The sequence below is a fragment of the Protomyctophum bolini genome, assembly GCF_963924005.1.
Source record: "Protomyctophum bolini genome assembly, chromosome: 3".
Lineage (NCBI taxonomy): Eukaryota > Metazoa > Chordata > Actinopteri > Myctophiformes > Myctophidae > Protomyctophum > Protomyctophum bolini.
In genome coordinates this window covers 30,123,623-30,149,877 of record NC_137864.1, presented here as the reverse complement: position 1 = coordinate 30,149,877, position 26,255 = coordinate 30,123,623, and the positions used below count along the sequence as shown (strand labels likewise).

The 26,255-nt window shown below is 40.6% G+C and overlaps 1 protein-coding gene across 1 annotated transcript in view; it reads left to right on the top strand.

Annotated features, from left to right (window-relative positions):
• Positions 1–13,503: 13,503 nt before the first annotated feature.
• The window catches only part of LOC308312366 (solute carrier family 2, facilitated glucose transporter member 9-like), a gene marked incomplete at both ends in the record, with an annotated part of 21,430 nt that continues 8,678 nt past the window's right edge, over positions 13,504–26,255 (top strand). The window contains 6 exons of the mRNA XM_080758971.1: positions 13,504–13,548; positions 19,233–19,328; positions 22,530–22,690; positions 23,286–23,410; positions 24,061–24,206; positions 25,746–25,878. Of these exons, the coding sequence (XP_080615097.1) occupies positions 13,504–13,548; positions 19,233–19,328; positions 22,530–22,690; positions 23,286–23,410; positions 24,061–24,206; positions 25,746–25,878 (706 nt within the window). The remainder of the gene's footprint in view (positions 13,549–19,232; positions 19,329–22,529; positions 22,691–23,285; positions 23,411–24,060; positions 24,207–25,745; positions 25,879–26,255) is intronic.

The following is a 26,255-nucleotide window of genomic DNA, read 5'->3' as shown; positions in this document are numbered from 1 at the left end:
TATTGTTAATAAAAAATATTTTTAATAAAAATAATAATAATAATAATAAAATAATATATATATTTTTTAATATTTAAGGTGTTTACAATTTGTAGTCTGCAGCATAATACAAAAGACACCAAACTTTTCTTCATCTTGGGCAGGGCTTCCCAAAGCAAAAGTGATAGTTTGCTGCAGCCTTTATTCAGCTGAAAGGGCATGTGCTCTATAGTCTAGTCTAGTGGGTGGTGCTGTCACATGGATGCTACTGTGTCCCAGACTGGTCATCAACTGCCATGATCTACCACAAGGGGTCACTATGTCATCTCCCCAAACCCATCCTAACTATGTGGCCTTCATACCCACCTGTCCAACCACCAGCCAACCCGCCATAGCACCATCATTATGAAGCATGAACATTAGTACAATGACGTGCAACGGTGCATGAATCATGTGCCATTTGCCCGGAGGAATAACTTTGTGCATCAACGTAGTTCTTTAAGTAATAAGTAGGCATACTAAATGGAAAAAGGCACATTTTCGTGAGTAAAACGATACACAGAGATAAAAGACAGGAGGAGTAAATGTACTAATGGTCTAATGGAGACAGATGAGTCAGGCTGCCGACCGTCACTCCATCATGCTCCTTAAATGTGTAAATTGTACTGAATGACCTTAAACATGCATGCGCACATGTAACGCATGCAAGTTCACACACACACACACACACACACACACACACACACACACACACACACACACACACACACACACACACACACACACACACACACACACACACACACACACACACACACACACACACACACACACACACACACACACACACACACACACACACACACACACACACACACACACACACACACACACACACACACACACACAGCCATCACTCAGCTGTTAATATCCCCAAACCCCCAGGTGGAATTACTGCACCACTGCCAAAACTCCTTCAATTTACAGCAAGAAAAGAACAAAAACCTGGCAAAAAAAGAGAGAGCAAAAACATTAACTACAACATTTCCATCTTTTACCAGTCAGCGTTGGAGGCTTTTCCTCTAATCATGTTTCCACTAAACGATGGCATGGGGCGAGGATATTAGGTTTCATCAGCGACCATCAATCACGGCCGCACTTAACGCGATCAGCTCCCCACTTGTTCAGACAGAACAATGGGGGGACAGGGGCGTCCCGCCTGCTACAGAGTAAATGAGGAATTTAAATACTGCACAGGAGACTAGGGAGGCGGGGAGGAGGGGGGCAGCCTGATTAAAGGCGCCAATATCGACTTTTTAGAGGCAGATGATCTGTCAACATGATGCGATGGGAGATTTTATTGAAATAATGAGGTGGTAATGTGGAGTTATTCTAACACACACACACGCACGCACGCACGCACGCACGCACGCACGCATGCACGCAGACAGGCAGACAGACAGACAAACACGCACAGAGGTACACACGATCATGACAGCGTTTCCTTGTACACTATCCCCTCCTGACTGGTATTGATGGGTCATTTTATCAAATGAAGTCTGATTTGACATTTGTAAAGTGTAATCACATGCCTGATTCCCATCGTAAGATGTTCCTCTTGTAAAACATCTCCAACACATGCAAATGTGATTTTAAAATGTCTTTACCTTTTTGTCTTGCCTTTTATAGCATCAACACTAATTTGTTTTTAGCATTCAGTTTTCCAGTCCATGTAGCCAATAAATACAGGGAATGAAAAGGAAAGATATGGTACTAACTGCAGGGATGTTGGACAATGTGGTTGGAGAAGCAGGATTGCCACTCGAATATCTCAAGTGTGAAATCCTCAATGCTTGACCATTGGCACTGGCTGAAGCAGTATAGCCCAAAGTAGCCTTGGGTCATAGCCTGGGTCAATTCTCTGAACCAGTTGGGAGGGGAGGGGTTACGGGAATGAAAAAACTGTTATCATTGAGATGCCCTCAAGGACGGCAGTCTGTGTACATTATTCTCGTATGTTCATTATTTTATCATAATGAATAACATGATAAATGTTACTGTGTTATTAATTGTAACAGGAATGTGTTTGGGGAATTCATGTGTATATTATTCCTTTATCCATTTATTTTGTACTGTGAACGAAAGGGGTGATTAGAGGAAGAAGTCACCTGACTTTAGTTGGTGATGTTTGGTTTGCCTGCATTATGAATACCACCACACACTAGCTTCCTGTTCACACTGACGATTCACTGTAAGATTATGTCTACTCCTTTCAATCTGAAACCCAATGTGGTGAAAAGTGGGATGATTGAGCTGGATGAGCTTGAGAAACTCCTACTGTACAGTCTACTGTAGCAAGGCAGTGCTAATGGAAAGCCATGCCTTCTGCCAGCCGCTGGGTAGAGATACTTGTTTACACCACTGAAAACCTAATCTCTCAAGAACAGATTCTGAAATTCAAAGTAAACAAAAAGTGGGCGCCGTTTTTCATTTTTTTGCAGATGGTTTCCCAGATTGCTGAAAATGTAACGCAGCACTGGAAGGAAGCTGCCTATATTGCCACTGGGGGTGGTACCGGAACATTTTCTTCAAAACACTCACATAAATGAGTACACAATACATTCTCTGTATGTGATCATGGTGCATCAGTCAGATATAGCCTATTCGTTCTGATTGACTATAGCTTCCACATTTTGCAGAAAGGTAAAGACACAGAAATTAAAGTAAAATTATTAAAAACATCAAGTATTCAGAAAGACAACACAATATTAATATGGTAATTAAAAAAGAAACACACATAAATTCACATAGTAATCAGGTTATGGCAACAATACAAAGTGTCATTTGAACCTATAAAAGACCACAGTCGCTTCCTCATAACTCTGACACTGACTGAGCAGTTAATAAGCTAAGTGTAGACCTGATGTTCATTATTAGGGCCCATGACAATGAGCCATTGTCTCTCACTCTCTTCATTTATTGAATGCTTCCGATGAACAACAATGCTAGCTTAATGTGCACTGAAGTCAAATTAGTCTCTATTGCTCTCTTCCTCGGGTGCATCCTTAGTTTAGACTAGTCATTGGTTAGACATGGGTTAAGGTTAGGTTTAGCTGTGCTGCCCCGTGGGAGGTTAGGTTTAGGGTGAGGGTTTGAGATAGGTTGTAGTTGTAGGACTAATGACTGGTCTAACCAATGACTAGTCTAAACAAAAAACTGTCTAAACTAAGTACTGCACGGTGCACCCCTCCTCCTCCCCAGGTTGAGGAACATGTCTGCTTCATTATGAAAACTAGATAATGGTGCGCTCCATAGGGGGTGCATTTAGTTTAGACTAGTCATTGGTTAGACATGGGTTAAGGTTAGGTTTGGTACTTTATTTACAGTTTGCTAAGTGAAATTAACCACTGGGAAAATCCCTAATTGAGAGAGTGCAAGCCACCACAGCTCATGAAACATATAGGCTGCATGGCTAACAGGGCTTAGTGCTTATACCCTACCATATCTCTCCTTTCTCTGGCTCTATGACTTATACGCCCATAAAAAATGGAAAATATAAATTTCATTGAGTGTATAATACCATTTGGAATTATACCAATCAGTTGAGATTTGGCTGATTATATATATATATATATATATATATATATATATATATATATATATATAAGTTAGATATCAACTTTTTGCGCGACGGGCCATTGGGACTGTGGCGGTGTTTTACCTATACTTGTGAGGACCTCTGCTTGGATTCATGGTGAGTGCGCACCGAAAAGTAATTGGAATCTATTTTTCTTGCCACATTATAAACAAGTTTACTTTACCTCCTCACTGTCCTCAGTGTTTGGGACGGGACATGTAGGCCTGTATCATGTGCTGTCTGCGTGCATATAAGTGCTGCACTCCAGTGAAATTGTGCGGCTTGAGAAAAATTAGTTAATTTGTGTTGGATAAGGGCTTATTGGTGGGTTTTCCGCTAGATATGAAGGACTAGTTAGGGTGTGTTTTAGCCGGCGGCAGCGGCGCCGGCACCGAATTGTAGCATGGACTGGACAAATCTCTTCTTGGCTTGAGGTGGCTTCATCATAGTAGTCAAATGGAAGTATACTGTACTGTATGCAACATTTATACTCTCTACCTGGCAGCAGAACAAAAGCCACCTTATTAGCATTGAATGAATAGGCCTGTTCGCCCAACACCTCTTGGCTCAAGCGCCCCCCACCCCCCTAAAGGTGTGTGACTACGTGACTAGGGGGAGGCGATATTCAGTCTTCATTTCAGTGGGTGCATATTGGCTTAATATTTTGCCAGTGGGTGCACAAGCTACCACGCACCCCCGGAGTTGACGCGCCTGGCAGCATAGCAGGACATTTTCTTTGGAACTTGTAAGTTGTGGCACGTGCAGCCAGCCTTATTCACTTGTTGCTTTTGTTGAGATCGCACTTTTCTTTGAGCCTCTGTGCCTTCTGAAGGCGGGTCTGTAGGTCTACTGTTTGTGGGTGGTGCTTTTGTCTCTCTATTTGCCAATTAGCCAATCAGAGCGCTTATGTTGTTCCCAGTTTGCTTGCAAGTTAATTTAAAAAAAGACTGATTGTCATTATGGATTTAAATATTTTACAGTATGCATGTCTATTGATTACGCATTATTGTGAACTGTCAACACACGTTTATAGGCAGTAGGCTTTACAAACAAACAATTAGTAGAGATCTTTGCCCACTATTAGTATTTGTTACCTTCAGGTGTGCTAATACTACACAGATTAATATACATTTACAAATAGCCTATATCTTTATATATTTTTATATATATATTTGAATTTATTATCAGTTATCGGTATCGGTCTTGAGAAGCATGCAGGATGTTATCAATATCGGTTAAAAAAAAGTAATGGTGATGAGACATGGTGGGCTGCTGACCCTGCAATATGAGTACTTTTACTTTTAGTACTTTTAGTACATTTTGATGCCGATACTTTTGTACATTTTCAATTCCATACTTTTACTTGTAACGGAGTAGTTCTAAATTGCAGTACTGGTACTTTTACTTAAGTAAAACAATTGAGTACTTCTTCCACCACTGTATGCCTATTCGTTGGCCAGGTATAGTAGTGACTCATCACAATCAAAATGGCGCACCCCCCGAATTTGCATACCAAAGGTGCGAGGTTTGCAATCCCTATTGGCAAATATTGAACAAACTTTTACTATTCTGTTCTATTCTGTTCTGTCCTTGGTCCAAAGCTATTTATCCTATACATAAATTACATTTGTGAGGCCCTACAAAACCTGATGACACCAGTCTGTATTGCTCCGGGCCAGACCTTGCGCACCTCATCATAAAAATATGGTTTGATATCAATAAATTGTCCCTAAACATCAGCAAAACAAAATTCATCGTCTTCGGTAATAAACAAATACATACACCAACTATTAACTATAAACAACAAGGAAATAGAACAAGCAACTCAAATACAAATTCTAGGAATTATTATTGACAACAAACTCCCTTGGAAACACCATATAGACAACTTAAAAACCAAAATATCAAAAACCAATAAACCATTGCAATTTTGTATAAAATGAAATACATTATTAATAAAAGATCACTCCCAGACACTCTATAACTCCTTAATAGTGCCTTACCTAACCTACTGTGCTGAAATCTGGGGAAACACCTACAAAAAATATATATACCCCATTTTTCTCCTACAAAAGAAAGCAATAAGAATAATTAATCTGGCTGAATATTATGCACCACACTAGTTATAAATAACAACATACTGAAACTTGAAGACCTAGTCAACCTCAACACAGCTACAATAATGTATAAGATAATAAGCTACTTCCAACCTGCATGCAAGATCTGTTCAAACCCAGGGAGAGTAGATACGAACTCAGAGGAACTGGAATATTCAAAAAAATCTAAATCTCAAGGACTAACACAAAATCTGCCATTGGGGTGAATCTGTGGAACGAACTCAATACAGAACTAAAAGCGAGCAACTACATAAGAACATTTAAAAGATCATATAAAGCTATGATAATAATTGACAAATATATAAAATCACTTAGTATGCAGTAGATATTACAAAAATTATATAAATAAAAATATAAAAATTATATAAATAATTTGAAGTAACCACTTCAAACACAAATATACAAACGCATATGCAGTAAATACAATACAATACAAATATACACTATATATTTGAAGCAACCACTTCAAATATATAAGCATCATTTAAAAAAGCTAAATGTATGTGTGCGTAACTAGTATAAGGCATACAAGCCAAATGTGTCTTTTTTGTTTATCATTGAAGCACAGCACTTAGTATAGAGAATCAGTTTTCCCATTGCTTTTGTTCAACTGTACTGTCACGCCTCGCTCCTCTGCCTTTGTATTTGAGCATTGACTTAGGTCCAAACCACTGGACTAATATGTGGCTTGACCTTTATGGTTATGTGGTTGTTTTATGTTCAGTATTTTGCCATGTCTTGTTCTGTTTAGTTTTCTGTTACCCTGTTGGTTTTGTGTATCTTATTTTGTAGTATGGTCCCTAGTGTTTCCTGTTGGCCTAGTTGCTGTTCCCTACCTTGTCTCACCTACCTTGTGATGTGTCAGTGTTTTCACCTGTGTCCTCTTTGTCCTGTTAGCCTATCCTGTGTTTGATTGTATTTTGAGTTCACCTGTGTCTAGTTAGTCTTTGTCTATTTATATACCCCCGTTTGTTCAGTCCCTTGTCAGATCGTCATTTCATGTCAGCGTGTTTACTGTGTCCTTGTTTTGCCTGCCCCATTTTATGGGAAGTTATAGTTTAATAAACATCCTGAACCGTGAATCTTGCCTTTTGGTCGTACTGCTTTTGGGTCCTCTGATCGCACCCTGACACTAACTAACTAACTAACTATTTAAAAAAATAAAGGATAACTTCTACTAGGATCAAACGTTCTAAGTTAGAAATAAGCTTTGGTGAAATTCTTCCTGGTTTTGGAGCATGTGACCTCCTGTTTCAAAAGACATAATGTGACACTATGAGATATTTAAGAGAACATCCAAACGGGAAGCACGCACATCTCAAAAATGTTGACGGGTGCAGGACAAAAATATTTAATACTTCCCACCTTCTACTATGAGATATTATACCTGACAACTTAAGACTTCAGAAGCAAAGACAAAGGAGGGCTATTATACAATAATAGATAGCTCTTTGGAGACAAAAGTACTGTAGCCTATATAGTAATGCATTTTAAATTACATTTAAATACATTTTCCTTTAAACATAATGCATTTACATGGATGTAACAACACCCTGCACTATATGCTAAATGTGCAGACTTTTTTACTTAGATTGTGTCATTACTCCCCTGTAAGTACAGTACATTTTAATGAATACTTGCACAGTTAAACCACTGGAATATTGTTTTATGTGTATTTCAGGATGCTGACATACCACTCTCCTCTCCCTTGTTTTTCATACAACATTAGGAACAGATCAAAGCTCCACTCACATTCACGGACGTTCTATGTGCACATGCACATAGATGGGCACATGCAAATGCACGCACGCACGTACGTTCGCACACACACACACACACACACACACACACACACACACACACACACACACACACACACACACACACACACACACACACACACACACACACACAAGTGTATTCTCCTATGAATAGTGCCCCTGTGTTGTGCAGGATAATTGATTTTTTACCACAAACCAGCATGATGCCACACTGCCACAGATATTGTACGACGATAGGAGTCATATGACACCATGCCATTTGACCTGCATGAGAGCTGCCTGAGCCTGCCTGGTGAAAGCTGGGAGCATGTGCTTGACGGCCACCGCTAAGGCTCATTGGGTCACGTATGGGTGTGCAATACTGTACACAGGAATACAGTAGGAAAGAGCAGCAGGGAAGGGAAGATGCATGGGTGGCGGGGGGCATAGACATGAGGAATGATAGTACACCCACTCAACAGTGGCCTATGCTCTCTCTCTCTCTCTCTCTCTCTTTGAGGGAGCCAATAAGCTATAGGCCTACTGAGAGGAGGGCAGGTGGTGTGAGAGGGAGTAGTTGCTACAGAGACTGTGCTATTTGAATTACATTTGAGACTCAGTTTTGAGAGTAAGAGGCACGAGAAACAATAGCACTAACAACTTTCTACTGGCGTCCACCTGTTACAGAAGAGTTAGGTTAGGAGGACCCGAGACTACATCAGAGATCACATACTTCACTGCAGCACCTACAGTACTGTCTCCTCTCCTAACTGTTAGAACTGACATTCTACTGAGTCAGACGTATAAGTGATGTGTCATGTTATTCAAGATAAATAAATAATGTTATGTTTCCCAGCTGATACAGTATAGGCCTACTGATTTGTACAATGCACCTTACAATTAACAATATTCAGTCAGATAACTCACAAATAGATTTAACCTATATTTATTATAGAATCAGAATACAAGTGTGCATATAATATATAATATAATATAATATATAATTTTCTCCCTGCTCTGCACAATTAAACACCTTCATTAAACATAAAGAGATAGATATACAATAACAATCCCCCAATATCAGAGCCAACCGGTGGTGCTGGGGTGGCGGTGAGAGCAATACCCCGCCCAATTGGACTGCCACTCACATCAGCGTATGACGTGTGGCTCTTGCAAACACTGTTGCAAAAAAACACTCTTGCAAACCACATAGTAATGCAGCATATTAACCCCTCGAATACATTAATGTCCCTTGAGCATAGCATGTACCCTCTCGAGTATATCTGACTGAACTAACTCTGCAAGCTACGTATAATAATATAGATTCTGTGTATATCTGAAGAAACAATTTCATAATGGTACAATGTACTCTAACCTTAAGAGGTGGCTTAAACCAAATCTGTAATCACAAGTAATTATTATTAATTTATTACTAGCTCCATTTGTCACTGATGTCACTTTCACTGTAATTGTTCTGCCCCCTCTATGTTTCCTTGTTTCCTATTAAGAGCCTGCTCAGGGACTACAGCTGAAAATTAGTTTATGGCTAACTCAGCCCCATGGGAGGCATACTTTGGTTAGACCTAGCATTGGTTAGACATTGCATTGGTCCGACTGGATTAAGGTTGGTGAGGGGTACGTTAAAACAACCGGATTAAATGACGTGTTGATTAATGTGCATTGTCCCTGTTAAATATTTAGATAGGAACAGACTAATACTGAAAGTGAAAGTGATATATAAATAACTTCTCATGTTGCATGCTGCAGCTGGTATAGGGAGCTGTTCTTGAACAGAGGGTGATACGGACAGCCCAGCGCATCATTGGAGGTGAGCTTCCTTCCTTCCAGGGAATATACAAGAATTGGTGCGTCGTGGCCAAGGCTGAACGGATTGTTGGGGATATATTCACCACTCAGCCATAGCCCGTTTGGTTATCCTTGTCTTGCAAGCCGTGCACACTAAAATACTGTGAAGTTACACTTTTTACTTGGCCACCATCAGGCTGATGAACAAGTAGGCCTACTGAGTTGATATAATTCCCAGACTACGTGGCCACTTTCCTGTGGCTACTGTAAACAAACCTATGACAGACTATGACTGATAAATGTTAAACTATACTATTATACTGCTTTGCACTTGAAGCCATGTAGGTTTGCTATCTATTCTAACTGATGCTGTTATGCACTTTCATTACAGGTAGATTCTGTCTAGACATGTAGTTTAGTTTTGCAGTTGTGTTTATCAATACTACTGTGTATATAACCAATACTATAACTGAGCAATGGAGTTTATATTTATTTGTTATTTCTTCTACTTACATTTCTACTTTCTACTTGTTTTAAAACACATGTAACAAGTACTGTGCTGGACTGAAAAGCAACAACTATGCACAAAGCTTGACTTTGAAAGCCATTTTATTTCAAGGCTATAAAAATGATGTTAATTTCCATGTCAAATCACTCAATATAAGGTACTATGAGCAGATTCCTCTCAAGAAGAAGAGGGGATGGTCTCCACTGCAGTGCCTTTCCATGAAATCACAGTGATGTTGCACTGATGTCTGGCAGTCATGTGCAGGGCAGGCCACTGTGACTAAAGTGCCACTGAGAGGGGATGCATAGCAGTATCATTGCATCAAAGCAACATCAAAGTGCAGTGAGCTGGTCCAAGCTGCTCTGAGCCAAGACACTTCCAAGACCAATACATAAAGCTAAAGCCTTGAAGTCTTCTGGTCTTGCTCTTCAGTATGTAGCCTAGTTATCAATAATGAATAATTATATTTCATAATACAACACACAAAGCTATTTTTTTAAATCTAAAGTGACTAGTAATAACAACAAGTAAGGTCAGAGCCAAAGGGGAACAAACAATACTGTGATCCAAGAATCATTGTATACTCATTTTTCCAATGAATACTAGTCCATTAATAATACAGCACATGGACAATGGGCTGGCATGACTACACTTAAAAATCACAGCCATTCTCTCAGAACACTGGAAGGGTTTCTAGGGACAAAATAAAAGGTTACAGAGCAACTAACATCATTGGAAGAGAGACCGCAAGTGAAGACAAGTTTGATTTTTTTCACCCTGCTGTGTGAATGGGGCACCTCGCCGCACCTGTGTTCATACCACAGCTGCTATAGGCCTGGTGTGAAGTATCTAACTGTCTTATCATCAACTAGACACTACAGTTCACGGTGTTGTCAGCGAACTCACATGCGCACGCAGGCACACACACACACACACACACACACACACACACACCTAGCCATCATGTGACAGCGGCAATCTGCCAGGAAGCCTCATGGCCTGGGCCCCTGGGGGGGGGGGGGGGGGGGGATTTGCTGCTGGTAGGGTAGAATCTACATCCCACTGCCCAGAGGAATGGTCAGTCTCACTGAGGGTTACTCATGGTGTAATCCAAAACGCACACAACATAATTTATGTGCTTTATCATGTTATGTCAATTATGTTGTGTGCGTTATGGATTACACCAAGAGTGATTCTCCATGAGTGACCAGCCTCCCTGTGTAGGCTATTTAGCAACACTCAAAACCCACCTTTTCAGACTTGCATTGATGCATTCCCTATAATCCCACGTACCCCTCTGTTTACCTCCCCTCCTAATATGCAGCTATTAGTGTAGATTTTTGTCAACCACTCCAAGGAACAGCAACAGCAAGAGAGGAGTTACACCACTCAGTTCATACGGGTGTGATTTTTGTCTTAGGCCTACACAAACATTAAATTCCCATTGACAATGAATGGAGAATTTACGTCATTGTGGACGAGCAAATCGACATTTTTTATTGTTAAAAGCTCTGTATTATTATTTATTATTCCGACAGAATGTTGCAGTTAACTATGGAATCGTGCATTTCCTGTAATACATGATTTGAATGAATCTTCAGTCTGCACTGACCTAAAACTTTGCTCTACCCCTTCCAACGCATAGTTCATGCCATAAGGTTTTATGTTTAACAAACAGCATACAAAATATTAAGCCTTAAATGTCAAATGTTCAAATCATAAACTTTATGACCTTATTTCAGACCATTTTACAAAGCATACAGGCTTCTCAGTACCCACTCTTCTGGTTTAAATTAACATTTACAGCTACTAAGCCAGTGTTTCCCATGACCCTTATGGACCCTTATGGGTCTGTAACTCTGAGAGTGCAGGTCCATGTGGTTCCATTTGTATACTCTCAGAGTTAAATTAACATTGATTTTACAATATAAATTGGGGGTCCCAGAGGTAGAAATGCCATTAAATGTGGGTCCGTAGACTAATGCATGACAAACTGGGGGCCTTGAAATTAAACGGGTTGAGAATCACTGCTAGAGCCTTAAAAATATTCTCTTATGGGGGTCCATGGCATTATGTTTTCAAATGGGGGTCCGCAGGCTCATTAGTGTCAATTTGGGGGACCTTGACATGAAAAAGTTTGGGAACCACTGCTCTAGAGTTGCTTGATGAACAAGGAACTGTGTCCCTGTCAGGGCTAACTGGCACATGACAGCATAGTCCTTTGCAAATTGCAACTCTAGATTTATTATAATGATATGAATATGAACATATACCATCCATTGACTCCCCATTTATCCAATTTGCATCTGCGATCTCAGCGATCTGCTTGTATTAAACGACATTAAACTCACCAACATTGGAGCTGTAGGGAAAGCTTGAATATCCACTTTCAAACTCCAAAGCTTTTGTTTCATAAAAATCCACCGAATCTTTTTCCCACTCAGCTCTGCACTTAGTTTTTCTTCTTTTTTAGTTCTATCTCACTACTAGAACTTTCTGACTCTGAGGTAGATAAGATTTTTGGCTGTCAACAGCAGCATCCATTTATGTTTTCAATGTTGTGGACCGGAGCGTGGTGTTGCTAAAATACGATACTGCATAGTGATTGGCTCTGCTGCATACCTATGAAGAGTACTAACCAATGAGCTGTGCCTAGCGCCTTTCTGGACACCAGGTTCCATGTCTTCCTCCTGTTCCCATAGCTCATGATATGCATATGAGGTTTATACATATTTATGAGCACACACAAGCAGATTATACCATACCTGCCCCTTCTGCTTGTGTGTGTGTGTGTGTGTGTGTGTGTGTGTGTGTGTGTGTGTGTGTGTGTGTGTGTGTGTGTGTGTGTGCGCGCGTGTGTGTGTGTGTGTGTCTGTGTGTGTGTGTGTGTGTGTGTGTGTGTGTGTGTGTGTGTGTGTGTGTGTGTGTGTGTGCGTGCGTGCGTGCGCGCGTGTGTGTGTGTGTGTGTGTGTGTGTGTGTGTGTGTGTCCAGTCTATGGTGTGTCCGCATGTGAGCGACTGAGAATCACTATAACGCGCTTTCATTCTTCCACGACCCTTTCATTCTTACAAGAGGGTCCACCATGTTCAATTCATCAAAACATTTAGTTTAGGTACGATCCCGTATTTTACGGGACGGTTGGCAACGCCAGGCTACCTATCAATTTTTTTTAAATGGGAAAAGTGGGATGAAATCAGCTAGGCCATATACTTTAACCTGTTTGTGTTTATTTTAGTTTCCTTTTGTTCTAACTATATGATCTTCTAGTTTTTGTTTTTTCTCAATAAATAATGAATTTCCATATTATTTTTTATTTCAGCCTACAATATGCATGCCGATTTGTACACAAATTAAAACAATATAATTAATGAAACTCACACAATCCCATAGCCTGTAAAATCATAGAAATAGCAACCAAAGGTTGCTTTAACGAACTAACCACTAACCATGCACAGCTCAACCTGCCTGCTATGGGATCTATGCAGGGCTTGTTCTTGCTGCTATGATTGGGCCTCGAAACTTTTATCAACTACGCCCATCAGAATTAGGCTACACGCCTCTTCCTCCAAGACAACTCTGAATGGACATGGATGGAGAGATGCCGGTTTTAGAAGACCTATAGAAAGTTCAGCATAGCTTTGAACGGTTTCCTTTGGAAACAGTAAATCATCTACAAGGGTGTTCGTAGGACTTAAATGGCGGAGGAAGTATTAATACCAAGCGATGAGAAATTCGGCGGGGTGAGTGTTTTCTTTCTTTTATCCAAACAAATGTTTACAATTTTGTCATTAGCCAGAGGCTACGGTCCGTGTGCCATAGCTGTGCGTTCGGATATAGCGCACTGAGCGCACCGTGCAATAGCCTACCCACAAACTAAACGTGAGTGCGCTCCCGGCGGTGCGCATATCCGAACGCATGGATTCCTATTTCCTAGTGGGTTATGGTCATTCTTTTTCATGTGTGGTGACTAGCCTATATTCAGCATCTCAAATCATTTTGAGGCCCTCCTATACACAGTTTAATGTTTGTCTTTAGTTCAATATATGTTTGTTTTGTAAACGCCATTGACAATGAAGGGGAAATTTGCGCCATAATGTAACTCATAATAACTCGTAATATTGTCTGTTTATTGTTAATGGCGTTTAATGTTTATGTTGGCACTGTTTGTTTTACATTTCTATTACATCACCTAATCAACATGAGTTAGACTTTAATAGCGCCCCTCACTTCACACTGGGTGTGATTTCTCCCTGCTATAGTCCTCAATCAAGTCAAACGGTGACAAACACAAACATATAGATCTTTGGCTGCATCATAGCCCACTTGTTAGCTATATGGATATGGGTGGAAAAAGCTGTGAGAAAAAGACAAGAAAAATCAGGGCGCTTCTCCAGGGCAGGGAAGGTCAGGTTGTGGCCTCCTGGTGGCGCTATAATAGGCCAAAGTGAAAAGGGTGGGATATATTCCTCAGTCTAGTAGGAAAGTGCATGAAAGATTTCACGTAAATTGCACGCTGCGTTCATGATTTGAGGCTTTTTGTTCAAAACGGGCCAACCCTGCAAACTTTGAAAGCCAATTAGGACAGAATATGAAATATCGGACAGATCGAGCGTTAAAACCGAACCGCGCAGAGGCAAACCAATCAGTCACAGCTACGGGCGGGATCTTGGCAGCACCGGGTGTGACGGGCCGGCATCAAGAAGCGCCTGTTGCAATTGTATTTCCCAGCGTCACCTACACATTCAATATGATAGTGAGGGTTTTTGAAAGATCCACAGAATGAGAGGCCTGCTCTGCCGTAACATCGCAAAAAAAGGTTATGGCCATTTTTGTATACCACACCATAGACAACCTATATAAGGAAAACACCCTTGGCCTAAAAACAGCCATATAGCCGTCATCACAAATGAGAAGAGGTTAGCAAGTGGCTATGGCCGAATTTAGGCCAAGGAGTGTTTTTCGTGCAACACTAATGCTTGGAATGGATTCAAAATCATGAAAACCCACTAGTTTGACATGTCACATGATACTTAAAATATGATGAAATTTGAAAAACTTTGCCGTGCCTTGTCATGCAGCTGTGCACAGTGTGAAGCTCAACAGCGCCTGTGACTTTGTCGCCTGTTGGTACCCTAAACATACATACATACAGACAGACAGACATACAAAGGGATACACATTGCTGTTCCTTGGAGTGGCTGCACCACTCAAAAAGTCACACCCGTGTGAAGTGATGGGCGGTCTTATCATTAATACATCATCATACATCATCACATTCCGGCCAATCAACAGGCACGTGCAGGGGGGGGGGGGTACTAATAAACAATAAAAAAGACAATAAAAATAAATAATTAATCCTTGGCCAATATCCATGGCCCAGGGCCTATGTGGCCGATAAGAGCCAATAAGAGCTTTTGGCCCTTCAAGACGAACACACTTGTTTGTTGCAGAAAAAATATTTTTGGGGGGGGATAAATCCGCTCCGAATTACTTACACATGATTACAGGGGTGACGTGACATTGTAATTGGCATGCAAAATTAGTGGGAGGGACCTATATTAGCGAGTGTCCAGTCACTTCTTCAAATGATGGAATCCAAGTGGATCAGCCCTTTTGACCTCCAGATATGACTAAAGACCTAAACCCATAAAACAGGGATAGATGCTTGCTTATGAGTTATGACGATTTAAAGCAAGAGAGAATGGAGTCAGACAGTCCAGGACGACAAGAAGCTGAAAACTGAAAAGTAGACCTTTCCACTACCGGTAGCCAATACACTATGCACACCTGACCAGCCTACAGTATTCTGTACTTTATCTACCTTTGCCAGCCTATTCTGTACTTCTCTCTACCTTTACCAGCCTATTCTGTACTTTACCTGTACCTTTATTTCATCCTGTGGTCCTGATATGACATGGGAATTTCCCTTGGGATTAATCTATCTAAGACATTGGCAGGAAATCACATTCATTCACACTTTGTAACAGATGATCAGAATCAGGAGTAGTGCTGCAGCAAAGTGCAGACATGGTGCAGACTAGCCATGGTTCACATGACGCTCGTACTTCCCGAGTGTTATGGCTTAACTTCCGCCTGTTTTACGCCGATCACTACATTTACATTGTAAACGTAAACATGTACATAAACATTCAGATTCCAAATATAAATTACTCGCCACATGTGCCACGGGTGTTAGACATTTGCTGGTACAGAGATTAGCATTGCTGCATCCTGCGTTGTTTAATAAAAAGCATTTTTATTAAACAACAACAATAAAAACAATAAATATGATAATCATGACAGTCATGTTTCAGGGCTAGGTGCAGACATCAACCAATGTACATCACCACGGTCGCATTGTGAGCTTGTAGATCTGCTATTTTTATTCTGGTTTTGACATTTGACGTTTTTCAAATAGATTTTAAAAAAATGTAGTTTTCACAAAACATCTGTAATTGGTGGTATTGGATTCTCCAAGTCGGGATTGGTGTCGGACCCCAAAATGTGGTAACTCAGCCTGGAACTGAGACCTATTGAGGGGGATTGAAAGGGTTATTTTGAACTATGGTTACTTAGTGATGCCTACTGTATGGTTGTGCTGCTGGAATTTAGAATGGCAGCCAAGGGGTCAGCTGCAGGTTATTCTCAGCAATTTCACTGCATACACAACCTCTAGCTTGGTTAGATGTTGTGTGACACATGTGGCACTGGCTTTAAACATTCAGGGTGTTTGATTGTTCTTGCCTCATTACCACACAAAGTTTCAATACCTGTTGTAAACTGCAATAGGATTTTCAAGCACTTATCTTATTCTTATCTGTTTTAATTGGAACGAAGAGTTCAGTCCAACAACACCTAAGAGAAAGATTAATTAGCACTGAGGTGTTGTGGTCCTCTCCAGCTAATGCTCTCCTCTGACAGTAAACTAGGATGGCTATACAAACAGTAGGGCATGCATGCTGGTCTTAGTCTAATGGGGTGCCAGCAGCTTGCTTGGTCTACTTCAGGTGTTCTCTGACTGGGTCATGCTGTTCTTGGCATAAGCCAGCATGGCACAGCACAGTACAGCACAATCCAAAACTCCTATGTTGCATAGGAGTCTATACTGTAGCTCATTAATGCTGCTGATACATGCTATTATGAGACATTACTGAGCTAATTGCTTAACTGTACTAATCTGGCTATGGTCTAGAAGGTTTCCCACCCTGTGGTTCATGGACCACTAGTGGTCCAGGGCATAATTACAGGTACTCAATGAGAAAATCTCCTCAGACAAACAAACCTGATACACCCAGCCATGTCACTATTACTCACACATAACCATAGATCTGTGCCACAGATCCGACCTCTATAGTACAGTATATACTGTATATGGTCATCATTTGCATAATGAGACCGACTGACCGACTTCAAACTCAGCGCGCACATCGGCAAGGACACAAGGGTGTGCGGAGATGTTGAGGGCACCTATACATCCATATAGGCATATCCAGAGTCTCTGATCCAACCAACATGCGCTTATATGGGCAGGCCAAATTATATATTGTAGCAATGTTTAAATGTTATATTTAAATAATATTTCATAAGTCCATCAAATGCGAAAATAAATTGAACTAATCGGGGGGAAAAACAACTTGAAATGAAATGAAATTATTGTGCTATTGGAGGAGTTGTTTAATCTACACTTTGTTTGAATGACTTGATCTTGACATAAACAATCCTAGAAATAAACATAGCATAATAGTAACAGTGAGTTTGTGTTGTGTGAAAATTCAGGTCATGTACTGTAAGCTGTTTTCTGTTTACCTCACCAAGCTGCTTATGTTAAGTTCATATTAACATGTATACTGTAGAGGCCTCAACTATAAAATAAGTAATTAAGTAGCATTGGGGACAAACAGTTTCTAAGCCATGTGGCGCATAGAGCAGGAGCCTATCTCCTGGACCCTCTGAATGTATCGCCAATCCAAATCCCGATGCTGAGTGCCAATTAAGCAGGGATCTTGAGCAAGGATTGAACCCAGACCTCCCAATCTCAGTGTGTACACTCTAACCACAAGGCCACTGAGCTAGTCAACTAACACAACACCATAACACACCATAATCAGTATATCAGAATTATGTTAAAAAATGTCACCTGTGTGAAGTGAGGGGCATCATCATGACATCATGTATACATCATGTGTATTTGCTCGTCCACATATGACGTAATTTCTCCATTCATTGTCAATGGGAATTTAATTTGTGTTAGGACAAAAATCTGCACTATAGCTGAATATAGGAGAGGCTAGCGCCCCTCAAAAACTCATCTACAGTGCATGACTCTGATGAAACGTTAGTCGTTCTCTTTGTATACTTTAGCATATTTGTATTACTTAAGTCTCTAAATGTCCATGCTGCTCCAGTCTCTCCTCCTTATGCAACTAATGGCGTGTTGGTAGACTCCCTTTGATCATACAGTGCATTTAGATTGTACCCAGATCATCTTGTACTATCATCCGTATTTACACTTTCAGCATGTGTGATCATAGGAATGGAATGGAAGCTCACTCCGTAAACCACAGCACATTTGTTGATACATAAAAAATAGAAGGATCGCTAAGAAAATTATCGATATTTCCAGGCTAGCCCTATCGTGGTCTACTGAGGGAATGTAACCCCTAACCCTACTAATGTATGCTGTATACCCACTGAGCTTCTTCAGAGGGAATTTCATTCCAAAACTCGGTAATGCTTGTGTCATCCTCTACCTATTGCACGTACACTTTAAATGTAATCTTTAAAGGTAGAGTCAGTGATTTCACTTAATTCAAATATCACTTATTTTTTTGTTTTGTTGTGATAATCCTCTCTACTATAGTGTGCTGACCATATAAGGAGTTCCTCCCTGTCCCCAGTTAACCCCTGGGGGTCAAAAAACCTTAGATTTCGTTTTTGTTCTCTATCCTGATTGGATGAAAGCTTGTGTCCAAAGGCAAAAACGAAACCTAAGGGTTTTTGACTGAAATCACTGACACCCCCTTTAACACTGCAATTGTGTTCTTTATACTGATCAGGCAGTAGGCCTACCAGGATACACTTCAATGGTGCTTGGACTGTAGTCTTCTGAAATGTTCCTGTTCTCATGTTTGTGTTACTGTTACTGAGGGGGGTAAGGAGTAAGAAATCAAGGCAGGAAAAAGAAAGAAGGTTTGAGCACTTTTGCCTCAAAAAGTACATTCCTGGGGGTCTGTATGTTCCGGGGAACCCCACACAGTAACTCTGTCATTTCTCGACCGTTTTGGACATGGGACGGCCCGTTGGAACCAGACTCGTGCCCCGGTACCGTTCCTGGATGAGCACAGTACAATACAATAAATGTATAGTTGTTTGTTTGTATTCTGCTGGTTTGTCATGCTTTGCTCTCCTTTCCTTCCTTCCTCAGCTCACCAGGTCACTGCTGGCAGTGGCTTTCCTATCGTCATTTGGAAGCTCCATGCTCTATGGCTACAATTTGGCTGTTGTCAATTCTCCTACAGAGGTGTGTACTGTTATCACAATCATGCATCCATTATCATCATCATCATTAGCCTGAGCTTTGAAATATTGTTCATGATTTGGAAATGCATCCCTGGTTAAAGGAATGTTTTAGAAACTCATATTGGGAAATGGGAATATTTCTTAGCCAATTCCAAAGATTGTATCTATAATCTGAATGAAAGAATTAAAATGACCATCTTAATCCTTTGAATGTGTTATTTGGAACGAACAAGTGAAAATATTCCCTGTTCACAGAGATAGAATTAACTGCGGATTCCACATTTCAAAATTCCAAAGCATGAGCAACATCCATCCAAGAAAGACACATGTCATCTTCATTATACATGAATAATTTCTTGTTGTCACATGACGTGTACATCCCTTTACAACTGCTGGGTTGGAAAGTTAGATGTCGAGAACCATTCACTCTGACACTTTCTCACATGGTTTGAAGCAACAAAAAAAAACATTTTAGGCTAAAAGATGAGGTGTATTTTGGGACAGCCAAATAATGCACTGACCAGAGTACAGAAGTTTGAATTCGACTCTCATCATGTCTCATTTCCTAGCTTACAGTTCCTGTCTCTCCCTCTACTATACAACTAGTGTAAAACATGCCCAAAGTTGTCAAAACAAAACATGAACGAAAGATACAAATATTTTCAGACAATAAATATTATCAATGATTAAAATAAGTCTACAGCTTAGTACAGTACAGTACTGTATCTGCTGTACACATTTATACAGGTAGATGTTGTATACCGGTATTCGAATATCTGTTGCTGCATAATATGTTGGTATCATTAGTAATCAAGGGATGAGCTGTGATGCTTCACCTAAAAACCTAGCTGTCTTCCTGGCTTTCGTGAGACTGATGAGGCACTAAACAAAACGTGAGTGTTGGATATCTAATTGTTGATTAATTTAGTTCCTGCAAAAGCTGAATCTCTGATTAACATTCAAATGAAAATACTGATGACCAGTGCAGAGTGCACATGATGATCAAACGCTGCTTTATTGTCTGCGTGGAGTCACACGGCCACTGTGTCAAATTTGAAGCCAGCTCTTTGTCATACCATATCATCCTCTCCTTGTACAGCGTCATGTGCTCTGCTGAGCCGATATGGTCCATTCTCCGTGGTTTGGTATGCTATCTATGACCCCCCTGAACTGTCAGCAATGCCTGTTTGGCCATGGACGGACTCACATGTGAGCGTGTCAGTTGGCCAATGTGACGAGGATAGGATCGTATAACTGCCTCACATTGTGCTAAAACTTGATGATTTCTTAGACATGCTTTGTGGGCAAATGCAAACATGTCAGATCACTTCATGTCACTTTTTCTTGCAACTATTAAAGTAACATGCACATTGGGTTGTAAATTAGAATGATTAGATCTATTGTTTTACACTATAGAATGCTTATGCCCAATTTGCCCAATTGTGGAGAAGCTTTTTGCAGGTCATAGAATGGTTAAGCAGAAAGGCTCTGTTTAAAAAATATCTGAGCCTTTAACATTAATTGCATTCAGAGTTAGTTGGATATAGGGAATGACAAAAGATGAGTAAGGCAAGGTTAAACAAAAGGTTAAACAAAAAACAGGAATTGCAGGGCATACAGTAAACACTGTATGCCTTGCGGCTTGCTATATATTGTATATTATCTTTGGTGAGAACCACTTTTCTCACCTGCACACACTTTTTTAAACTAAACTAAACTACAGTAAACACAGCGCTCATAGAGAATCTTGTCGAACTGCATTTAGTTGGCTGCATGCCATCTTTGTGGGACCGTCCCCCTGAAAAAAAAGGTCAGGAGATTTAAATCAGTACTGAAGTCATGTGACGTTGTCTTGACCAAAAGGCTGCACATAAGTGAACACTTTCAACAACTGGAGCCTCTTATTCTTCTGCTCACCGTCACCTTAAGGCGGCACACATCTTACAAGCATATACCTCTGTGTCTCACGGAGAGAGAACACTCTCACGCCCCATCTCATAATGTCCACACATACTGCATACTGCATTGACACCTCTCTTCTTTCACCTCACCAAGCTCACTTCCTCTACCATTTCACATTGTGTTGCTGGCGGGCAGAAACCTTGTAACTCCATGTTTCTCCACATATATGTCTGTCTGAGGGTTTTATAAATATGTATCCAATGAAAAGTATTAACAATAGCTTGTGACTAATTAATAATTACATTGGATCCATTTCCTATAACCGTAACCGTTTTAGACATACAGGTTTTCTGCCTGACAGTGACGGTATCTTCTACTCCCTATCATTCCCATTCTCAGTGAGCTTTAATTAGAAGAATCCCAATCTAATAAAGCATGACCTACTGTATGATGAATTCACAAAAGGGTGCTTCAATGAGAACTTAACCATCTGAGGCATTTCATAATATAATATAACATTGCAAAATGACCGTTGACCTTGAAATACAAATAATTTGTGCAGCTTTTTGCCTGTGTAGGGCAGTTGTAACTCTTACTATTAAAGTTTTACACATGCCGATTGCATGTGTTCTTAGTGCAAGGATTTAGTCTGTGTAGCTTGCTGCCAAACGATCAGCCCCAGTTGGCAAATTGAATTAGGTCTCTTCTTGCATCTTGGATGACTGGAAACATTTAGTGGAATGTGTCATTGATGGCCTTTCATTACATGAACTGGAACTGGCAGAACTTTACAGCATCAGCTGACCCACTGAAGGATTCACAGGGTTAATGATGTTAAAGGGGCATGAATGGTGCTGCACTGAAACATGGAAACACAGGAGCTGGAGTGTAACGCTGAGTAAAGAGACTACACAGTAAAATGTGTGACTGCTATGATTACTCCTCAAACAACATAATGGTTCATAAAACTGTCAATGACTCAAAATTGTGTACCGGTACTTATATTGTGGTTAAAAACCTGTGGTTGATCTGAATAACCACAATATTTGGCCAGATCGAGGTCTTTTTCACTGGAGTAAACCAGGGTTAAGTCAAAACTAAGTGGCTTGCACAACAGATTAGCTTCCGATTCAAATTTCCTAGACATATTTTGTGCATCAATCTGGACATTCCTACTATTTCACTCACTCATATTTTGTTCTTCTCTGCGCATTGGTTTATTAACTTGATTTGTTGAATGTGTTAATTCAACCATTAATCCACTCGCTTGACTGTTTATTCATGGATATAATTTGTACAGTACATCAAGGACTTCTACAATCAGACAATGAGGAGTCGTCATGGGACGAGTCTTGATGAGCAGACTCTCACTGTCTACTACTCCCTCACGGTGTCCATCTTTGCTATTGGAGGAACGTTAGGTGCCCTGATGGTGGGAACACTAGTGACCAAGTATGGCAGGTAAGGGAGTGTTGTTGGATGGATGCCATATGTGTGTTTTTGTTTTATTACTTTATTTGCTTTGTGGGAAGAGAAAGTGTTCACATCACAGCACAATTGAATCATCACAGCACAATTCAATTCATTAACGATTCACCTGTTAATGATATGATTTGATTCTACAATGCATGTTGTGGATGCATCTCAATGTTCTGTATTACTGCACATGACTGCTTTGTCATCAGTTAATACTAGTTTTAATACTAGTTTTAATTATGAACTCTGTTTTTATTTAGAAAGTGCTTTAACGTGATGTGTGTATAATCACTCTCCTTCAATGTCACTTACTGAATTGCAGATGAGATCAGAGCTCTGTCCTTTTGTTGACACTAACTAACTGTATATGGTTGAATAAGCAGTAAGCAGTCATTACTGTGTGTGTGTGTGTGTGTGTGTGTGTGTGTGTGTGTGTGTGTGTGCGTGTGTGTGTGTGTGTGTGTGTGTGTGTGTGTGTGTGTGTGTGTGTGTGTGTGTGTGTGTGTGTGTTGTGTTGTGTTGTGTTGTGTTGTGTTGTGCGTGCGTGCGTGCGTGTGTGTGTGTGTGTGTGTGTGTGTAGGAAAGGTGCCCTGGTGAATTCTGCAGGACTGGTGTTTATAGCTGGAGGGTTCATGGGTTTCAGCAGAGCCTGCGGTTCTCCTGAGATGGTCATCATCGGACGCTTCATCACAGGTGTACACTCAGGTATATACCTTTTTGAGGGGTCCTCCTATGCCCAACTTTGTCTGTTTGTGTGAATTTTAGCAATGATTTGATTGGCTGATCTTCCCATAGCGATGATTTGGCTGAGCAAAGAACATAAAAAGTGAGGGCAAAAAACTGAAGACAATTGTGATTGGTCGGAATGTGATGATGTATGATGATAAGAGCGCCCCTCACTTCAACACAAGTGTGATTTTTTGAGGGATGCTATGCATATACACTACAGCATTTGTCACCTCACGTCTCATATTTGCCATTGACAATGAAAGGAGAAATTAGGTCATATGTGCCTCAAATATGGCGTAAATGTGAGGCAACACAAAAATGAAATGCCATTGACAATGAAGGGAAAAGTTTACGTCATATGTAGACGAGCAAATAGGCTAACTAATCACATAAATTCAGTTGTTCATGAGATGATGTATGATGATGTATAATGATAAGAGCGGCCCTCACTTCACACGGGTGTGATTTTTTTTAAATAGTATGTTCCATGTCTTAGCTTACCGGTACATAACACATACTAAGTTTGACATGTACCAAAAAATAGCTTAATGTACTATAACCCCTGTTTGTGATAGCTCATGGTAGTGTCTAATATACAGTACATTCTCTCTTCTCCATCTCAACAGGTATCTCTCTGAGTGTGGTGCCGATGTACTTGGGAGAAATCGCTCCCAAGAACCTGCGAGGCTTCCTGGGCCTCATGCCCAGTATCCACATCTGTCTGGGAGTCTTCAGTGCTCAGGTCCTGGGGCTCCATGAACTATTAGGAAAGGTAAGGAAAGTTAAAGCTTGTCTTACAAAGAGAACAACCTTATTTTCCAGCTTTGAGGGTTTGTGTAAACACAAACAGTGTGTTAACACAAACACTGAAAGCCATTGACAATGAATGGCCAGCTTTGAGTGTTTGTGTAAACACAAACATTGAATGCCATTGACATTGAATGCCTGGCTTTGGGTGTTTTATGTAAACACAAACATTGTGTAAGCAGAAACATGAGGAAAAAAGTGAATTGTGATTGGCTGGAATGCGATGATGTATGATGATGTATGATGATAAGAGCGCCCCACTTCACACAGGTGATTTTTGAGGGGCGCTAGCCCTCCTATAAACAGCTATAGTGTTTAATGTTTGTGTTGTCACACATACAATGCCATTGACAATGAATGGAGAATTTACGCCATATGTGTCGCCATATGTATGTCGGTGGGAACCCTTGTCCAATAATGGACCACCATTCTTGATGATGATGTACGATGATTAGAGCACCCTTCACTTCACACGGGTGTGATTTTTACAAACGCGAGACTAGGTTTGGTATTCACTGGATCATTGTTTGCAAACCGTCATGTCGGTTTATTGTAATTGTTTATGTAAACTGTAAAAAGTGTCCTGTAAGTCCATATGGGCTGGGCTTTTTCGGAAGCATGACACTTAAATAAAGAATAAATCAATCAATCAATCACTAGGCAAACCTATCAGAATACATTAATGGGATATGTGTTAGTGAATTATGATTCATGTTGTACACAGAAATGTGGACTGTGTACCATATGGGGGGCAGACACTTGCAAGAAGGACTATTGTGCATATAGACCAGCAAGTAAAAAAGTGCTCCTCTGAGGTTACCTATACTGCCTGTGTCAGTAATGGGGTGCAGTCGCCAGGACACGAGGAAGCTGCAGGGGGAAATAGAGTTGGCAAATCACACTTGTGTGACAAACATACTCTAAACAAACATAGGCTTGGCTGCCACATGACATCACGTGGGGTTCTGTTCTTTACGTCATAGACTTGGCTGCCATATGTATGTCTGAGGTATGTCACATGACGCCACAGCTGGGGGCATTCATATTTTTGGGGGGCATGTTGATTTTTGGGGGCTTGCTGATTTTGGGGGGCACATGAATAAGACTAAGTCTATCGACATTAAGCCTTGCGCCACCCCTTACCCCTTATCCCTAATAGTACAAATAGACGATCTACAAGCTAACAACGTGTCGATGTAGATTGGCTAGTTGAACTATTTTTAAATGTTTTAAAATAGTAAAAAATGTCTGTATGATGATCTGACCTCATTGAACCCTGTACACTCAAGACATGCTCCTTATATGGGAAGTACAGAATTCATTCCATGTTGATCTGACAACCCATGACAAAGCGCCAGCGCTAGCTCAGCAGTCTGCCGTCAGCGAGGCGGATGCGTGCATGCGAGGTCGCTTCTCGCCCTCAGGCGTCTTACTGGTATTTTGTATGAAACATAATGGACTGCTTCCACATTGATGTAAGAAAGGTTTGTTGCCTTTCAAACAGGATGAACACTGGCCTCTGTTGCTGTCTCTGGTGGTGTTCCCAACCATGATCCAGCTGGTGCTATTACCCTGGTTTCCAGAGTCTCCACGATACCTCTTAATGGAGAAGAAGAATATTCATGCCTCAATCACAGGTTAGAGAAGTAACTTTTTTTTTTAAAAATTTTTTCTCATGATTAATTGTGTGTGAGTGTATGTGAATCTTGAATCTTGATATTGGGTTATAATTTACTTAACTATAATTTTGTTTCCAATAAAACATTCTGAACAGTAGATCATTGATCCACTGTAGATCATTGATAGCCTCATAAAAATGCTGTTCAAATGCTTCCTGTGAATGTGTCTCTGAGCTCGTGACTCCTATTAGTGTAGTGCCCAGTGTGAGTGCACACAGTATTACAACAGACTTGACTCATTTGACACAGTTGTGTCATGAGAACAACTTGCCCTCAATGTCAAGAAGACCAAGGGGCTGATCGTCAATTAGCAAGCAAAGGAGAGCCCACACTCC